General features: G+C 39.3%; 1 protein-coding gene across 1 annotated transcript in view; it reads left to right on the top strand.

The window, feature by feature from the left end:
• The window catches only part of Snd1 (staphylococcal nuclease and tudor domain containing 1), a 446430-nt gene that overhangs the window by 258398 nt on the left and 168335 nt on the right, over positions 1–19697 (top strand). Inside the window, exon 14 of the mRNA XM_013020007.1 lies at positions 7554–7626. Coding sequence (XP_012875461.1) covers positions 7554–7626 — 73 coding nt within the window. The remainder of the gene's footprint in view (positions 1–7553; positions 7627–19697) is intronic.

Raw genomic sequence — 19697 nt, 5'->3', positions numbered from 1 at the left:
TACAGTACTTTCCAGTTGCCCAGGAACCAGTATATTTATTAAAAGGCCAAAGGAATTGTTCATTGATGCCATGTTTCAGTGATCTCTGTGTTTGGCTCAAGCTAAAACACCATATTCATTAATATGCCCTGAAACATGGTGAGAAGTGCCTTAGAGGTTCAGCCAGTTATTCACTCTTTGTTCTGATTTTCAACCTTTTCTGTTGAGATTATTTTCCTTTCTTGTGAGTCATTTATCCTTTATTGTAGGGTAGCAGCTCCTGCCACTTGGTTCTGTTTTATTGTTTAGAGTGGTCAGAATCCTAGTTTTCCCCAATCCTCCCACTGCCATGCAAACTCTTGCCCAATTCTTCCAGCTCCAGGGGACTCTGGGGCTGCCGTGCTAGATGCTTGGAGGTTGTCTGCTTCTTACACACTGGTTAGGCCATCACTTTGTCTGCCCTGGAAGCAGACAACACATTTAGGAAAGGAAGCAAACCTCATTTTGTTGCTCCACAGTCACTTTGCCATTGTTCATGTCTTCCATATGCAATCTTTTCAGCATTCTGTGTTTGATAATGGTTCACCAGGCATGTATTTGTTCAGCTTTAGCAATCACATTTTAATTGAACTAGGGATTGCCCTGTGTTTATCTAATACTATGAACATAGGTCTGTGTTAATATTATAACAAATATTTTTAAATATGTTTTTATTGTAAAAATAGCATACAGAGGAGGTTATAGTTACATGAGTAAGGTAATGAGGACATTTCCTATTGAGCATTGATACCTCCTCCTTTTTTTCCCTTACCATCCCTTCCCTCCCCATTTCCCAACTCCTCCCTCCCTCCCTACCACAAGTTGTAAAGTTTGTTTTCAATATAGTGTCTTATACATCTCATTGTTACAATGGGTCAGCCTGTATTCCTATTTAAGCATTTTGTTTTTTCCCTTCCCCTCCCCAAATTAGAAAAGTGAATATACCAGATGCAAGGCACTGGAATCAATTACAGTGAAAACAGGGGTTATACCATGGGGGAAGAACATACAAAAGAAACCAAAAAAATCACATAGTACATTATAATAAGTACATTAAAAACAATAGCAAGAAAGCAAAAGCCACTTGTGTCCCTGGTTCATTTTCCTTAACATCATCTTATATAGTCATATGTACATAGCTTTTGACCTTTTCTGCTTGTCCTAGACATATACTAGTTATTGCAAATAAGGGAAATCATTGGGTCCTATGTTTCTTTGGTCCTGGCTTACTTCACTTAATATAATTTTTTCCAAGTTTTTCCATTTCCTGACAAATGGGGCAATGTCATTCTTTCTGATGGAGGCATAGAATTCCATAACAAACATTAAGGACAACATCTTAACCCTCAAAGGGCCTTCATTCTAGCTGTAGAAATGAAGATCAATAGTGAAAGTTGTGTGTTACAATTTACAGTTGCATTCTGAACTGATAGATGTATGTACATGCACATCTGCAATTTAGCTATCATTTCAAAGGAATTCATAGATACTCCCTGCATCTTAACTGTAGCTCACCTAGAGCCCGGCTTCAAAATATTTATGTGACATCTATCTTATGACTGTGGTAAGGTTGTGTTTACAGATATGTGACAGAATTTTCCTTCTATACAGTGAAAGACCTAGGGGACAGATAAGATCAAGAGGAAGTAAAACCCTAGGGAACGCACATAATTGTGAACTTACATGGAAGGCTTCTAGAGCAAATGGGCTTAATTGAATTCGAAAGAATGATATGGAAATCGTGCAAAGACATAAACTGGGACCACATAAGTGAAGACCCATGAAAGTCTAGCATAAGGATTTCCACTTAGTTTCTCTAAGTGGTAGTCTTTGTTTTGAATCTAAATAGGGTAGTGAAATGATGAAATAAATTTTGATGGAGAAGTCATGGTGGTGATATGCAGTGTAGGATCAAAGTGGTATGTATGCAATATGAAGAAGGATTGAGTGAATTGATTTAAAATATTTGTGAAGTTACCTTGATATAAATTGCTAAGTGCCTAAATTGAAAAGGTGACAAAATGGTGAAGTGAACACTATTAAGGAACAAAGTACTACCTGTAGGGGATAAAACAAAAGCAGAATTGTGGGACATTGTGGTCTCTAGTGACCAAGACAGCAGCTTTCAAGGGGAATTAAAGATGAGGAAGCACAGCTAGGAGCTCCTGACCTACTAACACTGTCACCTCCCTGGCCCCGGCATCTCCCTTCCACTCTCTAACATATGCCATTTCTACTTTCCATTACTTTATTGTCTTTAGATCTTTTTATCATGAAAGCAATTCTTTTTTTTTTATGAAACTGTTGAAAGTTTTTTCTCTCTAGGAAAATTCACATATATACTTCAAGGTGACTTACAGATAGTTATTCCTAGCATCCTAGCTGACGCTCACTAATGTCCCCAGGGTAAGAATTCCTGACATGACAACCATTTTATGATTGTGATAAAATTGGCTCTTGGGCTGGGAATGTGGCTTAGTGGTAGAGTGCTTCTTTAGCGTGCATGAAGCCCTGGGTTTGATTCCTTAGAACCGCATAAACAGAAAAAGCTGGGAATGGTGCTGTGGCTCAAATGGTTGAGTGCTAGCCTTGAGCAAAAAGAAGCTCAGGGACATGACCCAGGCCCTGAGTTCAAGCCTCAGACTAGCAAAAAAAAAAAAAAAAAGTTCTCACTCTAAATCCTTTTAATTTCTTGGCAAACTTACAAACTCTTTGTTCAGAAAAGCATTCTGCCATTGCTGACTTGGTAAGAAGATATCCTGATGGTTGGGCTATTAATTAGTCCAGGGCATGCTGGTTCTAATGGTACTGACATCCAGGTTGGAGAGGTGTTCTTGGAATTCCTTTGGGACCAGGGGAGTACTCAGTGTCAGCTGTTAGGTGTGAAAGAAATGCAGGATGCTACTCCTGCAGTAGGAATGAGGTTATAGCTCTTAACATCTTAAGCTCATCTACCTTTGCAAAATGGTGAGTCTTACCTGCTAGCAGGAGGGTAGTGACTGTAATATGAACGAATTTCAAACTTGGCTATTACAGAAAGATTTAGTGATCTGGATGGAGATCATCTCCCAGTATGTAAAAACTGCACTGCTTTTATGGGTCCTGGGAAACATAGAAAGCTGTTTTCATTCCTCTCCTGACAAAGGTGGTTTGTCTATTCCTGGTATTGCTAGTCCTTGCCATCTTTGAAAGCTGTGTCTGGAAAAAGAAAGCTCATCAGAGGAGCGGGTTGTGTTCTGCCCCACTGCTTCTATTCTGTGGGCCAGACTAAAAACGAATATGCCTTTGTGACAAAGCTGTGATACAATAGAAGTTGAGAATTTGGAGTTTCATTCCTTGAAAACGAATATAGATCTGTTCTTAATTGGAAGTTGTATGAGAAATTTTTAGTTTACTCAGTGGCACAGGATGCAGACATGCCCCTTTTCCACCTATCCATGTCACAAAGGTAGAGCTCTCGGCCTGTGCTGGAGAAGCAGGATTATACAGGGTGCCAGGGAAGAGCTCCTTGGAGACATGATGTGTAGATCATACATCTTGCTCTCCATGGCTCCATTCCATAGAGTACTTTAGCAGCCCTGTCATAGACCCTGTGTCCTAGAATAAAGGTGCATGCATTAACCCCAACTCACTTGCAAAGTTATTTTATGCAGTTTTGAACAAGTATGGTCAAAAAATAAAGAATTTAAAAGGAATTTCAGAAACAAAGACTTTAAGTTTCTGTGAGCATACACTGCTCAGTTGATGCCGAGGAGCTCAGTCCTTTGCAATCATCACTTGTGTTTAAATGGCTATGTGATCTGATGAGTGTTTCCCTATCCTTAATTTTGTGAAAATATGCCTCCCCCAAACAAATGATGCCCCAAAGGCATCATTAGTGTGCTTAATTTAAGTGATAAAGTGAAAATTTTAGATTCACTGAAAGGCAGCATGTCTTTAGTGGAAGTTGGCTGACATTATGGGAAAAAATGAATCAAACATCCACAGTAGTCAACATACAGAGCATGAAATATGACTTCATTTTAGGGAACACTATTAATGGGTACAACACTAACTTTTATGACAGTAATGTAGCCTACTTTATACAGTTTCAAGTTATGGATGCTTAGACCAACTGTACACATGGTAGAAGTAAACTTGAGTAATTTTAGAGTATTGAACTTTTATGTATTCTGAGCATTCCTCGGTGGTGATTCCTTGTGATGTGATATATATCATAAACGAAGAATTTGCTGTACTCCTTTGCAAAGAGCAGCAAATGTGCCCCACTTCCCCAGAGTTGTTCCCCTAGATTCTTTTTCAAGATGTACCTGCAGTTAATATCCACCTTCTATCAGTCAGAGGGAGCTATTGCTGAACATAGCCTACTTAGGGTCATTTCTGCAGCAATGTAAGAACAAAAACCAAAGTGACTATGCATGGGAAGGAGACCCAAAAGAAGAATGACCACTGTTGACAGATCCCTCACACTTGGTAGCTTGGATGGCACCATTTTTTAACTCAGTAGTTAACTGCCTACTGTGAACTGGGTATTTTTATTCTCTTTTGTGAAGAATTAGTAAAACAAGAAAAGTTACTTGGTTTCAGTTTTAAGGGGACAGAGTCTTCGTAGCTCATTGTCAGTTTGAATTTCTGGGCTCAAGAGGTCCTCCCCTCTCAGTCTGCCTGGAGCTGGGGGTTCCACCACCCTCAGCTCTCAGGTTATGCTCCTGTTACAGTGCACCTTCCTTGTTGCCTTTTAATGTGTCAGAAATTGATCTAACAACAATTATAGCTTAAGTGCAAAAAAAACTCTTTGAAGAATTTCTAAAATTAATGCCTGAAGGCAAGTAAGCATCTGATAATATGCTCTTTAGGAATAAGATAGAACATAAATTAGATGCTTTTAAAAAAAGATGGGGGGGTGGGGAGGACTTGGTGGGGGGGCAGGAGGGGAGGATGGGATGGGAAGGGGAAACAAAGGAGGAGGCTACAATGCTTGATAAGAAATGTACTCATTATCTTGCCCATGTAATTGTAACCCCTCTGTACAGTATTTTCACAAGAAAAAAAAAAGAAAAAAAGATATTAAGACTTAACTTTAAAGAATTCTACTGCCACATGTATATATTATTGCCTATGTTTTCTAGTTTTGTTAGCCTTAGCCATAAGTCTTAGTCTTAAGATCTCTGCTACTGGTGGCCACATGGGGGTGGGGAGCTACTTTAGACACCAGAAAGAAAGCAGAAATGTAGTTTAGTACTTCATGGCTTTTGCCTTGAGAGCCTTGCCTTTCTGTCTTACTGCTCAAGCTCTGGGCTCTTTTCCTTCTACTGTATGAGATCCTCTTCATCGCAGGAACAGCCACGGGCTCTGTAGTGCTCTTACATGAACTTGTCTGTTCAGAGGACAGACCCATTTATTTTCCTTCTCATTTTTGGAAGAGGATAAGGTGCCCCAGCAGACCTACAGCTACAGAAAACTCAGCCTGCCTCCCCTTACAGGAGAAGTGGAGTACACTGGAGGGGAAGGGGCAGAGGATGACTGAGCTTGCCTAGCTTTCTGTAGGCTGCTCCTTCCAGTTGACCATAGCAAAACTAGGAGAGCCTATTGAATGGCTTCTAGCCATTGGTTTCCATCTCAGCTTCTGTTCTATTAGTTTGCAAATGCCAAAATGTGCCAGGGATACACCTTGACAATGATCTCTAGTCAGTGCCCCTCAGCAGGATCCTGAATGGTAATAGAGTACTCATGAAGGAAAGTAGTCTATTTGCTATTTCTTTTCTTTCTCTTTCTTTCTTTCATTTGTTCATTCTTTTTTCTTTATGCCAGTACTCAAAGCTTTGAACTAAAAACTTTGTACTCTTGTTTGCTTTAACTGTTCAAGGTTGGTACCTTACCACTTAAGCCACCCTCTGCTTCTGGTTTTTTGCTGGTTAGTTGGAGATAAGTCTTACTTACTTTAATGCCTGGGCTAGCTTTGAACCAAGATCTGAGGATCCTGGCATCCTGAGTAGCTAGGATTATAGCTGGTGAGCCACCAGTACTGGGTGTTTGCTTTTCTAAATGGGATCAAGGAACTTGGGAAATACCTTAATTTTGGTTAACCTTTCAGAATAGAGTGAGAGAATATGATTTTTAGTTCTTGTTCATTCTGTTCTTGCCAATGTTGTAGAGTAGCAACTAGATGTAAAGAAATCCTGTTGTTTCTGAACCAAAAGCCTTTCAAATTAGTTGAGTTGAATTCAGATCTCCTGGAATGGCCCAATGGTTCAGTGGGTGATAGAGGCCCAAGCACACCAGAAATATAGCCAGTCAGTTAGCATTGCACAACACCCAGCAGTTTGAGGTGTGTGTGTGTATTTGTATTTTATTCCCTTCATTGTAGGTCTGAGTGAAGGAGAAGGTAGAACTGTGGTCACTAGGTTGAGCAAGGACCCACACACTGACCTTTTACTCTAGCATCTTTCTCGCCACTTCCTTGTGTGTGTAGGGTGGGAAACCCTTAAACCTTTCTATTTTATTTTTTTTTTATTTTTTAATTTTTTTGCTGGTCTTGGGACTTGAACTCTGGGCCTGGGTGCTGTCCCTAGGCTGCTTTTGCACAACACTGGCATTTTACTACTTGAGCCACAGCACCACTTTCGGCTTTTTTGGTGATTAATTAGAGATATTAATCTCATAAACTTTCTGCCTGGGCTGGATTCAAATCACAGTCCTCAGATAGCCTCCTGAGGAGCCAGGATTACAGATGTAAGCCGCCGATGACCGGCTACCTCTTATTGCAGATAGTACACAGGAAAGCCTTGTCTAATAGTGTAGGTCCCTAGCAATTTCCCAGTCCACTTGCCCCACAGTAACCATACACAGTGAGGTTTATGCTTCTGTCCCTGAAGCTACTACTCAAAGATTTGGAGATAAAAGGGAGAAAATTGGAGCAAACCAACATGTGGTCAAATGTGTGGCAGAGCCCAGAATCCCCCTGCTAAATTCTGTTATTACAACCTGAAACTGATTGGGAATGAGGCTTAATATCAGTTATGAGGCATTTACTAATTTTTTTTCCAACTGTTAAATGACTTTTTTGTACAATATTGCTTCATTCAGGGCAACTTATCTTTTTACCTGGAAGGAACTTATTTCCATTAGAATTGGAACACTAGCTCCATATTTTGCATTTAAAATGTTTCATGTGATTAAACGCTGAAAGAAACACTATTACTTCTGTTTCTTAGGAGTGTGCTCTTCCAACTGATTCTTCTTTTGTACCCAGAACAATGCCTTTAATTTGGAAACAAGTAAGGGAGCTCTCTGATTACCAGGCACACTGTTAACAGAAACTGGCAGCCAAGTACTGGTAACTGGGCTCAGGAGAACAGCCAGACATTGTTTCTCCAGCAAATGCTCCTCACAGAGTAGCTACTTACTAGTGTACACTGTGACCTGTACATTGACATCTACCATTTTAATAACCCTTGCTTAGCTCCTCTTTTCCCACTCTCTTCTGTTTTTGTATTTTATCTGTCTTAATTGAGTTTTCTCTTCTTCCTTTACAGAGCTATTAAGAATGGGAAGGGATTGCACAGCAAGAAGGAAGTGCCCATCCACCGTGTTGCAGACATCTCTGGGGTAAGTACTGTCCCTAAATCCAGCAGTGGGGCTCAGAGGCTCCCGGAGCATGTGTGAATACTCACAAAAGACCTCAGCCTCTGTGTTTTCTGTAGCTTGCTGTTCTTCAGGCCCTGAATTTGAATTTTTCCAGAGTATCTTCTTAGGCATCCATGGGGATTCTCTTTCATATTATGCAAAGATGTTTTAAATTCTTGTTACAAACCCATGTTTTACAAAATACTAGAATGAATTGTCTCTTATGTTTTTTTCTATACTATGAACTTTAGAAGAGACTCCTTCCCAGTTGTATAGAAATAAAATTAGCTCTTTAAAAATCCCTGTTTAATTCTCACCATGAATGGATTGTCTTCATGGTAAAGATCAACTGTAGGTTTTAGAATAAGTCTAAGAATTAATTGTGATTTCCTAATGACTCTGGTTGCTTGCAAAAAGGAGAGAATGAAGAAATGTATGAATATCTTTTGAGATAATAGAAATTGATTATAACAAAGCATTATTGACATAAATGCTTCTAAGCACCCAAATGAACATTCTGCAATAAACCTTATCCTTCCACATTGAAGATCTGTTTTGGATGAATAGGTCTCTGCTGGTTGAGTGGATATAGTCTTCAGCATTTAGTGAGTGCCTACTACATGCTAGGAACTGCACTAAGAATATAATCATGACCCCACTAAAAGAACAGTGAACAAGTACCAGTATTGATTTCAGTCTGGTGGCTGGGGAATATACCTATGATGTCCATCCTTTCATTTCCCATTACTACCTGTGATGAAGAAGAAGATCAGATTGTGCCTGGGCATAGAGGGCAATATCATCTGGAGAGCTAAAGGAAAAGGGGCTAGGAAATCTTTGCCTGTACAAACAGGGTATTTGCCTTGGCCATGGAGAAGAAAATGCTAGTATAGACAAATGCTGCTAGAGCTTAGCCTGACCTAGAGCAGTGATGAATTAGAGGGTAATGGCTTCTCATTAATGTTGTGTTACCAGGCTTGGCCGACTCTTTGTAGTTCCTGGTGCTCTGTTACTGCAAATGTGTCTGGCCGTTCCTCTTTGCTCTGGTATCTTGATACTCTGTTTATCTCAGGCAATAGGATCTGGTGAGCTTTTCTTTCTCTATATCCAGTTAGTGCTGATGATGATTAAACAAGACCACCTATGTCACATGAAATGGATTTCCTCAGTCAAGAAGTCAAGGTCTCTATTAAGCAGGTGTGGTGTATTGATATGCTTTTATTGTGGCTTAGAATCCTGAGAAGTCTAGAAGCTTATTGCTAATGGTCTTTGAGCCACAGGTGACAATAGAGTGTCTGCTGAGACTCATTGTTAACAACTGTGATATGCCCAGTGCAATGCTGTCTGGCCCATTTTCTCTCTGGCTTACCCTGCTGAGTTATTCTTATACATATATTACTAATTTCTATAGGTACATACTATGATGTTCTCGACAGTATTTTCTTTAACATTGTTCTTTTGCTAGAGATATTAGAGCAGTCATAAGACAATTGGGGGCTGCTTAGCTTCAGGGAAAAAATGTTACAAGTCTGTATTTTACAAAGTACAGTGGGGGCTTATTCAAAGACCATCTCCCCATTAAAAAGTGCATAGAGAATCCACACTTTTGGACTTTCTCAGAGCTGAATTAAACCTTGGGATAGTATGTCAATTCAAAATAAAAATATATTTGGGGGGGGACAGTCAAATAGAGAGAAGAAGGGTGACCAGTGTACTCATGATCTTCAATGTTCCTATGTGAAAATGGACGCAGGTAGCCTTGAGGGCATGAGGGGGGTTGGGAGGGAGTGGGGAAGAATGGTAGAAGGGGAGGAGTCATCAAGATTAATCAAGGTGGCACTGTACTGATAAACTCACATGTTGAAATTCCTCGCTACAACTCCTTGAAAATAATTTTTATAAGAAAAAAATAATAAAGATATATTTAAAATAAATTAAAACTGTATCACTCTTCCCTGTGCTTCAGATGGAAACAGTTTGGGGCTTCATCTTTTGGTTCATCAGGTTCGTGTTCTTGCTCTGATTTTGTACCTGTGGGGAGAAGACCTAGAAAAGAATGTTAGGTAGAGGTGGGTCTGTCTGAATTTCTTCTCAGGACCTCTGAGTTCAGGATCCTCAAGCTCTTTATTGCTGCCTTTGAATCTTAGGCCCCCTCTGCCTTTCTGGTCTTTGTGCTTTTTTAACCCTTTGTTTTTGTGTTTGATAGCAATGGATCTTGTGAACTTGTCTTCATTTTGCCATTATTATTCTTCCTACCTCACCAGCTCTCCCTTACACTGTGGCTCAATATCATACCTATTTTTAATCTCTTCTATCTGGTTATTAGAGAATTGGTTTGCTCTTAAGTTATTTAAAAATAAATGCCAGTTAAATTTTGCTCAGTTACCACATAAATAAGAGAGGAAAGCTTGGGCAAGTAGAAGACTGGAAGTGAAAAAGCTATTCAATTTAAATAGATGTCAGGTATGACCTTGTCTGCCTGAATCACAAATTATTCAGCTAAGATTGCAATTTTTTTGTGCCCTCTGTAATAGAGTAGGTTTGTCTTTTTTCCCCCTTTTCACCTTCCCGTCTCTCCATCACAGTGTTAAGTATGAGTGTATATTGGGTGCCCTTGTGCTGTTTAAGTGAGATGTATGGCTTTCCCGCTCCCTGGAGCATGCTGGCAATTTTGCTGTCTGAGGGACAGGTAGGCATGCAGGGTCATATAGGCAAACAGCATATAGCCTGATGGAGAATAAACACCAGGAATGATGGCAATGTAGTATACACTTATATAATGGCTTCATAAAACTTTCTTAATCTCTTTTAAATCTCTAGCTGTGCTCCCCCACTGCCCCAGGTTGTCCCCCCCTCTTAGCTGCAGGTCATGATAAATGGAAGTTTCTGTTGAGATGACAGTGTATGCACTTTGCTGCCAAAATGAATTTACTATGAACACAGTACCTCACTCCACCCTCCTTCCCACTCCATGCCTATACGTGGGGAAAAAGAGGACATATATAAGTACATACTTTGTCTCCTAAACACACTAAAAAACATGCAGTATGAAGGAAGTTATATCGTGATGGTGAGACAAAGAATGAACCTGCACTTCTGTCCTTGTGTTAACTGCCTCTGTCTTTAGGAGTTCAGTCTGCACTCATTCTTCTTTGCTTCTCCTGTATTTACAAACTTATTTCAGCATGAGGGTCAGGGTGTATTAGAATATTTTTGCTCGCAATGATAAGAACCTACTTGGCTACCTGGGAAAAGTAGGGAATAAGTAATGCAGGCATAGGAGAGATTGACTGATTCCTTACAAGGTGAGCACCACTGACCACTGAGGTGATCCCATAAGCAAGCCTTTGTTTACTAATCCTGATCATGTTTGAAATTAGGTTGAGTCTTACATAAGATATCTGTATATACACCAATTGGATGAATGCCTTCTTTGTCTAAGACTTTAGAACAACATGGTCCTCTGATACTATCATACTTAATTTTAGGGTAACTACTAAGAAAAGTATTTATGCCCAGGCCAGTAATTTAGGTCCTGAAGAAGTGGCTAGTTTCATCATTTTCTCATTGTTCTAGGTATGCAAACTAGGGTCTTACAAATCCCAGCCATTGCTATCCTTTCTATAGTATTCTGCCCATGAGTTTGACTGACTTGGTTCTAGATCTGGTTTGACTGGAAGGACTGTACTCTGGTGACTGCTTCACTTCACACATCCATGTTTCCATTATATAGAACATTGGTTTGTTTTTCCCTGATGCTGTCTCCGTACAGAAAAAGGTTGGGCTTTGTGTATCTGTGGCATGTAAGGCTGTTCTTTATCTTAGGTTTATTATGTTTTTTTGCTATAGCCTGCTCTGTAATAATTACAATCTCCTGCAGATACAGAGTATAAAACAGGAAATAAAATGAGGCCGGTGCATGGCTGCTAACTGTTGTTCTGGTAGATCAGAAAAATTAGTTCTGGTTCTGAAATGAGAGAAAGAGAGCTCTCCACTCTTCAAGGCAGCCAACACTGTGAATGTACATTACTTCCTGCCCCCATTCTGCTTCCTCTTCCGTAAGTGCATGAGGAGGCCTAGTGTGTGTGTTTGAGTTCCTCTCTCTTTTTGTCTGTGTTCTTTCTGCACTGGTGCATAAGCATTTATGATTGCTTGTCTGTTTGACAACATAAGAAAAAGATAGAGCCTATACTACCATCCTCTTCTGTTACATTTCTATAAGCCATAAGGAGGGTTAGATAACCAGAATGGGGAGGGGGTTGTATTTCTCTGAATATTTTCTGTCTTTTCATATTAAGTGGTCCTGACCACTCATCTGTTAATTTCATTCACTATTCTTTACTTGTGGAACATGCTGTACTCAGCTGGACATTTATATCACCTTCTGACTTGGCTACATACTGCTTTTTGACCTCTTCTGCATGATTAATTTTGTTGGAGATGCATAGTATTACTATTAAAAATGTGCCTTGGAGTGTTCCAAGGGCTAGCTCTAGGGCGTCAGACTTTGAGTTGCTTTAATTCATGAAGTAAATCAAGTAATGAAAACTTACTAAGAAGACAGTGCAGCTTTAACTTGCAAATAAAAGCATAGAACTGTTCCTGTAAGATAATAGACAGGAAGTAGGTGGACTCTTCTTTTTCGAGCAGCATTTCCTGACCTTTTCCTTCCACATCTGGTTTTCTGTTGAATTCTTTTTTTTTATTAATATTATTTTTTTGTGAAAATAGTGTACAGAGGGGTTACAATGACATGGGCAAGATAATGAGTACATTTCTTATCAAGCATTGTAGGCTCCTCCTTTGTTTCCCCTTCCCATCCTACCCTTGCTCCCCCACCCAATCCTCACCCTCCCCCCCACCAAAGTTATAAAGTTCGTTTTCGACATAACGACTTGTATGTCTCATTGTTGCAGTGGGTCCACCTGTATCCCTATTTAAACGATTTGTTGAATTCTTACACCCGAAGAACACTACCCTTCTCCCCAGCAATAGATACCTCAGATCATCCTCCTTTTGGGGACCTTTATGGCAGTTACCTTTCCTCATTATCTCATGGATGTAGCCTTGGTAGAAGAATTTTTTTTTTTTAATCAAAAGAGTTAAAAGTAGTCTGTTGCGTAAGTCCAAGGAATGTAAAAGCAGCAACTCTTCCAGGAATTCTGCAAGTTCAGTCTGTGTTAATTGCAGTTTCTGTTGTATGTATTCTGGTGTACTCTGGACTTTTTCTTACATGATGCTAAGGTTCCTTTCGGCTGCCTTTCCACAAATGCACCTTCTTTGAGCTTTATTTTACAATAGCTCTTTCTTTTTTTCTCTCTTAGTCCCACACCGAGTCCTAATTATTTCTTTTGCAGTCTAAGTTATTGTACAGATGGCTCAAGGTCAAGACCTGTGGTTCTGCCTGAGGAAGGGCGGGGGATGGGAGTGAACTCTGTGACCTGGAGGGATCACATATCGAGGAGCTCTCCTTTCACACAATAACCTTGGCTTCTAATGCCAGGCTCTGCATTTGCCTTCATAGCAGGCCTGTATCTTTGTGTGTAATATTAGGTATTTGTGATTTATGTGGTTGGAATATGTAGAGTTCTCCATGTTGCTTTCTTCAGTTTCTGCCTCATTTGGTTGCCCACATTGTTACTAATATTAGAGGCTAGTAGAAGATATTGCTCACGCTGTTCCTCCTTTGAAACAACATTGGACCCCAGTTAGATTTCAGTATATAGCTAATTGATTCCAGTTCTCAGCACAAAAACATGCCCTAGACTAACATGCCCTAGAGCTAGCTTAGAAGTCCTCTCCCAGGCCAGGAGAAGTTCCAAGGCTCTGTCTGTCAGCCACTTGCTCTCACTCTCATAGGAGAAAGGAGAACACTGCTCTATTGAGAGCTGAGGGGGGGGGCGGGATTGGACTTGGGGGGTGTTTGGTCTGTAGATTCTTTTCTACTACCTAAGTCTTATGTGGATAATTTGTGTGTGTATTTTTTAAGTCTTCCTCTTTCAAATTCCCCAAATTATAAAAGTTTCATGGTTTTCTAAATGTAAAAGTGTTTGTGATTTCTATGGGAACTTTAGCAAGATTGCATTTCAGCATTTAGTCAGTGGTGGTTGTGTTTAAGTTCTTCTTACCGATTTTAATCTACTTTTTGGCTGTTGTTTTTTTGGTGTTCTTTGTACACTGTAGGACACCAAATTTAGGACAGTGTCTCTGACTTCATTTAGTTAGGAGTTACTCAGAAAAATACTTGAAGACTAGAATGGGCAAGATGATTACTGGGTGTCCTTCCAGTAGAGTGCCTGAGGCTGTCTTGCCCTGTGGGAGTGTGTGATTATAGGAGTTCTACTCTTTTGATTTTTGCTTGGGCTGTTTTGCACCTTGGTAAAGAGAAGGAACTTCTGAAGGGCTGTGATGGTGATGCAAATGAGTCCTGCAGAATAGTCTCTGTTAGAGATGCAGTTGAGTTCTGCCCTATGAAAGAAATGTTTTCAGATTTTACATTTTAACTCTGCATATTTTCAGTAGCAAATTTACTTCACCATTCCTAGTGACATATGTATTCTTCAGAATCTCCTATGGATCTGTTTCTTTAATTAACAAGTAGATTAAAATGAAGTCCTAAGTGATTATGTCTTTTTCATCTGTGTAATGTCTGGTTCATACCTACATCTTGCTTGGTCTGCCATTTTGTTTACTGGGAGGACTCGACTGTCCCCCTCCACCCACTTTAGATCACATCTAGAGCTTCAGGAATATTAGACAAGTGCCCTACTATTTAATTACATACCTAGGCCTTAGTTTTAAGAGACAGGATCTTGCCCTGTAGCCAAGCTAGTCTGGAACTCACAGTGTATCTGCCTTTGCCTCCCAAGTGTTTGGTTTATAGGTATGCTACCACATCTGGTACTCAGTGACCTGAAGAGCTTTTGTCATGGAAACTTCAGGTAAGGCAGCCACAGACTTGGACTTTGAAGAAGGGACTCTGTACAAACTGACTTTTGTTGGGTGTACCCCAACATCTCTAGGGAAATGCTAGGGTACAGTTAAGAAACAGAGCTGCTTATTGGTTGCTTCTCATAATGAAAACATCTTCCTTTCCATATGTTCAGTAACCTTCATATATCACTGACATGAATTGTTCTAAGGAAGTTTTCTACTGTGAGAAAATTATTTTTTCTTGTTCCCTTCTGATCCCTTGTTTAAATGTGATTTCACACATAGGAATGCATGCAGAAGAGCATTATAGCAACAAAGTCCTAGGTCTTATTTCACTGCACTGAGCTATATAATAGCCTTTCTTCCTTGGTTCAAAGAAAGGAGCAAGGATTTTGAAGGAGTCCAGGAGCTTTGTTTCCCTGAATAAAGAAAATTGACTGTAAGCAAAGATACTGCCACCACTGCTTTGTGGTCTTCTGTCTTTTCTATTCTCTTGGCTACATATGGATATTGCTCTGTGATTTCTATTTCATGGATCTAACTTTGTTAAATGAGCCTATTATAGGCTTAGGTAAATGAATGTAAGTGTATTTTAAAGGCAGTTGGTAACACTCCCAATCACCAGGTTGAGTGGTGTGATTAGGTTATCTGATCTATACCATGGTTGCCCAGTGATAGAATAAAACTGAAATATTTTTGAGCAGCCCTAGCTCCAATCTCTCTCTCTCCACTTCACCATCATAATGCTACTTAGCCCTGGATTGAACTCATTTTTATCCTGTGGCTATTGCTTATGTAAACATTTCAAAGTAAATCATTTTACTAACATAGACATTCTGCTAACTTGTATTTTAGGCTTTTATTTAGCATGCTTCCAACATATTCCCTACAGAATTCCGTACAAAATTTTGGAGATTTTGCAGTGTTGACATCCAAATCTTCTTGAAGTAGGGCTCAGGGTGGCTGTGAAATGCCCAGTGCTTTAATGCCTCAGTTCTTCAGGAAGTGGTATTTTTAGGAAGAAATTATACGCTTGGTGATATAATATTGGAATTGAAGTTGCCTAAGAACATAACTGTTACCAAGGTTTCTAATTTTGAAGACTGGTGTTCTACTACTACCTGTGTACTACCACAAAGTGCTCTGATATTTGCTTGCAGTTTCTTTCTTCTTGTGTCATATTCATCTTCTACTATTCACTGATTACAAATTAAGAATTTGATCTCTGTCATTAATCAGCAAGTGTTGAGAAGAATTTCTTTTAGGAATTTGGATTCTTCTCCCCTTATGAGTATGTTTTCCTCCTCCTTCAGCTATGTCTCTTCCATGTCTCTCTTTCACAGACATCATTGCCCTTCTGAAGCATTTACATAATCATATTCCCATGGGTTTGCACCTGTTTGCCAGTTCAAACCAGCAGATAACTGGGACAACAGACGAATAATGCCTGTGCAGTGATAGCACATACTTAATATTTTAAGATTAAATAATTAATATTTCAATACTACCATGGGGGGAGGAATGAGTTTAACCAACAGATATGACTAAACCCAAGATGTCTTCACCACCCTCTATTTTTATAGTCAGATTATTCTGAAGCTAGCTTATAGAAACAGATTAGAAGGGCACAGTCCCAAAGGAAGATAACAGGCTAACCAAAAGCACTAAGATATAAGTAGTTTTGGTAACAGATCCAGGATAGCAGAAAGAGTAATTTAAGTACCCTTAAGTACTCATTCCTGTCTTTTGACAGGGTTATTGTAGATAGTCAAACATACTCTGACTAAGCAATAACACCACCATGTTTTTCCTGCTGACATTATTCATTCATTCATTCATAGTTCCCACAGGAACCTATGGCCCTTACACCTGTTGATAAATTGATTGGCAGATTCTCTACTTGTTTAATACATGTATAGTGATTTTTTTTTCTCACTAGTTCCTAACGGTGTAAGAGGGGTCTTTTTATATCTACCTTCAGTGCCTACTTTAGGTTTGAATTGCTGATAATGAGTTCCAATAGGGTGAATGAGCAGGAGGGGCAGATGGGGGCAGAGGAGTAACCCTGTCTCAAAGCCCTAGATTAACTGTGCTGGTTAGTAACTAAAGATAGGCAGGCTGATAAAGTTTGTATATCTTATTGTGTGGAGTTATACTTGATAGCATGGGCTTTAAAAGCAGATCCCTGGAATTCAAATCATGGCTCTATTGCTTATTACTTTGTCATCTTGAGGAAATTATTTAACCACTCTGTTCCTTCATTTTCCCATCTATAAAATGGGTATGGTAATGGTACTTAGCTCCTTAGATGTAATGTGTTTGAATGAATTAATATATGCAAGTATTTGGAATTAGTGGGGATATAGTTCCATGGCAGAGTGCTTGCCTGGCACAGGCAAAGGCCCTGGTTTCAGTCCCCAGCTACCACTACCAAAAAGCAGAACCACTATTCGGTACAGTGGATATAATAAGAACTTAACAGAGAACACTGGTTCACTTTGTGTGTTGATTGTTGTTAAATTGCTTTGCATTCTGACTAGCACACAGAAAGTCCTCTGTGAACGATAGCTATCATCATCATCTGTAGTATTTCTATTTCAGACTCCTTATCCAATTCCAGTTCCAAATCATACTGCTCCCTCTCATGAGCTCTTTTACCACCACTTTATCTCTCATTTGACATTGAACATATGCCATCTCTGCCTTTTTTTTAATGGATTCTCCTGTTGAATCAGTGAATGAATAATCAAACAATAAGTATTTATTGAGAGCTTTTTATATGCAAGACACAGGACTGGGAATTGAGGATATAATATTAAATAGGACAGATGTAGTGTTTATAAGATATACACAATTTGTTTTATGATTATGCAAGTAGAGTCCTAAGAGAGTATATACTAAAGTCTACAATTCTAGGTGGTCTATCAGTGGGACACTGGCTGGAACTAGACTTGTGGCACTGAATATGGAAATATAAATTTGAGATCTGGGATTGGTGGACTGGTAGAATTATCTGATTTATTTAATTAGAGTTCTAGGAAGGAAAGTTAAAATAAACTAGGTGTCATACATCAGCATTGTAAATGTCTGGCACACGTAGCTGGTTGGTGATGGAACTCCTTTTTCTGGTATGGAAAACCCTAGCAGAATGGATTCAGAAGAAACATGAGTCATTTTTGAATGTTTTAAAATTAAGCCATCCCATGAGTGATTCAAATGGTATATAGCCCAGAAAAGTGGCTTAGGCTTCAAATGTGAGTTGAAGGCTGTTGGACATGTGGCTGTGAATATTCATACTGGCCTAGAGCATATTCAGCGAGAAGAGTCTCTAGACTTGGCTTTTATCTCCAAGTGATCATATATAGATGAGAGTGGAGGTCACTAGCCAGAGAAACTTTCAAGTTTGATGCCCAAGGTGTTAGGGGAAAATTGGGTATGTAAAAGAGAAGAGCATCATCATACAAGACCTGACTCTGCTTTGGAGGTTAGTTAGGTAAGATGAGATTGAGAACTGTGCAGGATGGTTTGGCTATGGATTTCTCGGTTGGCTTTAGGGTTTGTGTGGGATGGAGTGTAAAATAGTTACCATCCCAACTGGAGTAGTGGCAAAATGGTCTCCTCTAGGCCTATATTTCTAGTAAGTGTTCATATTGGTGTGTAATTTTGAATGTATAAGTACTCTTGAGACCATTGACAGTTATGTATTTACTGATGGAGAAAGAAATGGAAGTAATGTGGGATCCTTGACTGAACTAACTTCTTATTGTGACAAGAGTTCTTCATCTCAGTTCTCTATCATCACTCACACACATTGTGGTTTCCCATTTATAGACCAGCAACTTAAAGTCTAAATCCTCAGTACAATACCCACCTGAAGTTACCTCATACCAAGATTGTAAAGCTGCTGGCTGAGGATGGAGGTAATTCTACATTTCACCTTAGGAAGAATTTGAAAATCCCAAGTAAACACAAAGCCTTGCATTTCTGACTACCTTAAAAGATACTTTTCTTAAGGGATGGTTTCACTGATGTTTAAGCCTCTTATCACATATTTCCCATATCCATGTGGACTCCTGGGGCATGCTTTATTAGATTGGTTACTGGGCCTGACTCTGAGGCTTTTTACAGCATGCTGCAATATTACTAGAAACATATTTTAAAATTTCTCACATCATGCTAATGTGTGAGTTTTCTTTGTCTATTTCATACTTTCTTGGCTTGGAATTATAATTTCCACACTAAACTTTTGTTCCTTTGGAGAATGACTACTTCTTTCTCCAAAAGTTGAAGATCATATGTTGGGTAGTGGGGACAGGGGTCCCTAGCATCTGCATCATGAGGTTTGATGTAATCGGATCATGAAGCATTGTGCTTAGATCCCCTTTTGTTTGAATGATGGTGCAGTTTCTACACCAGCTTCCAACTGCATAGTTCTACATCAACTTATAGACTGTTCATCATCAAGAATACAAAATAGAAGTCAGACTCTGGTGACTCATACCTTATAATCCTAGCTACAGGAGGCTAAGATCTGAGATTGCAGTTCAAAGCCAGCCCAGGCAGGAAAGGCCATGAAACTCTTGTCTCCACTTAACTAGCAAAAAGAGCCATAGTGGAGTTGTGGCTCTACTATCACTGTCATCACTGCTAGTGATAGAGCACTAGCCTTGTGTGGAAAAAGCTCAGGAACAGCATCCAGGCCCTGAGTTCAAGCCCCAGGAATGGTACTTTAAAAAAGAATATAAAATATACAGCAATAGAATATATAGACTATACAGACTATATAATAATATATATAAATGGTATTAAAAAAACTAGCTCATCATAAATAGTGTTAAACATTGGCTCTGAAAAACTAGAGGGACAGTTATCTGATCTAAGGAATTTGTAATTTATCTGGGCAACGCTGAACCAGACTTGAATGTTAACATATTTTCCTGTTTCAAAACAAGAACTTAATATATTTTTTACTTCCACAAATTTTCTGCCAAAATTTTTGGCTTCAAAGGAAAAGAAGAAAATTAAAATCATCTACAACACTACCAACAGAAAGTTTTCCATGCTAATGCATCTGTTCACAGAGTGGGATATTGGATATTGATTTTCTCTCTCTCACATTC

The sequence above is a fragment of the Dipodomys ordii genome, unplaced genomic scaffold, assembly GCF_000151885.1.
Source record: "Dipodomys ordii isolate 6190 unplaced genomic scaffold, Dord_2.0 Scaffold48, whole genome shotgun sequence".
In the NCBI taxonomy this organism is placed as follows: Eukaryota; Metazoa; Chordata; class Mammalia; order Rodentia; family Heteromyidae; genus Dipodomys; species Dipodomys ordii.
Note: the sequence above shows the minus strand (reverse complement) of the source record. Positions and strands in the feature narration are given on the sequence as shown.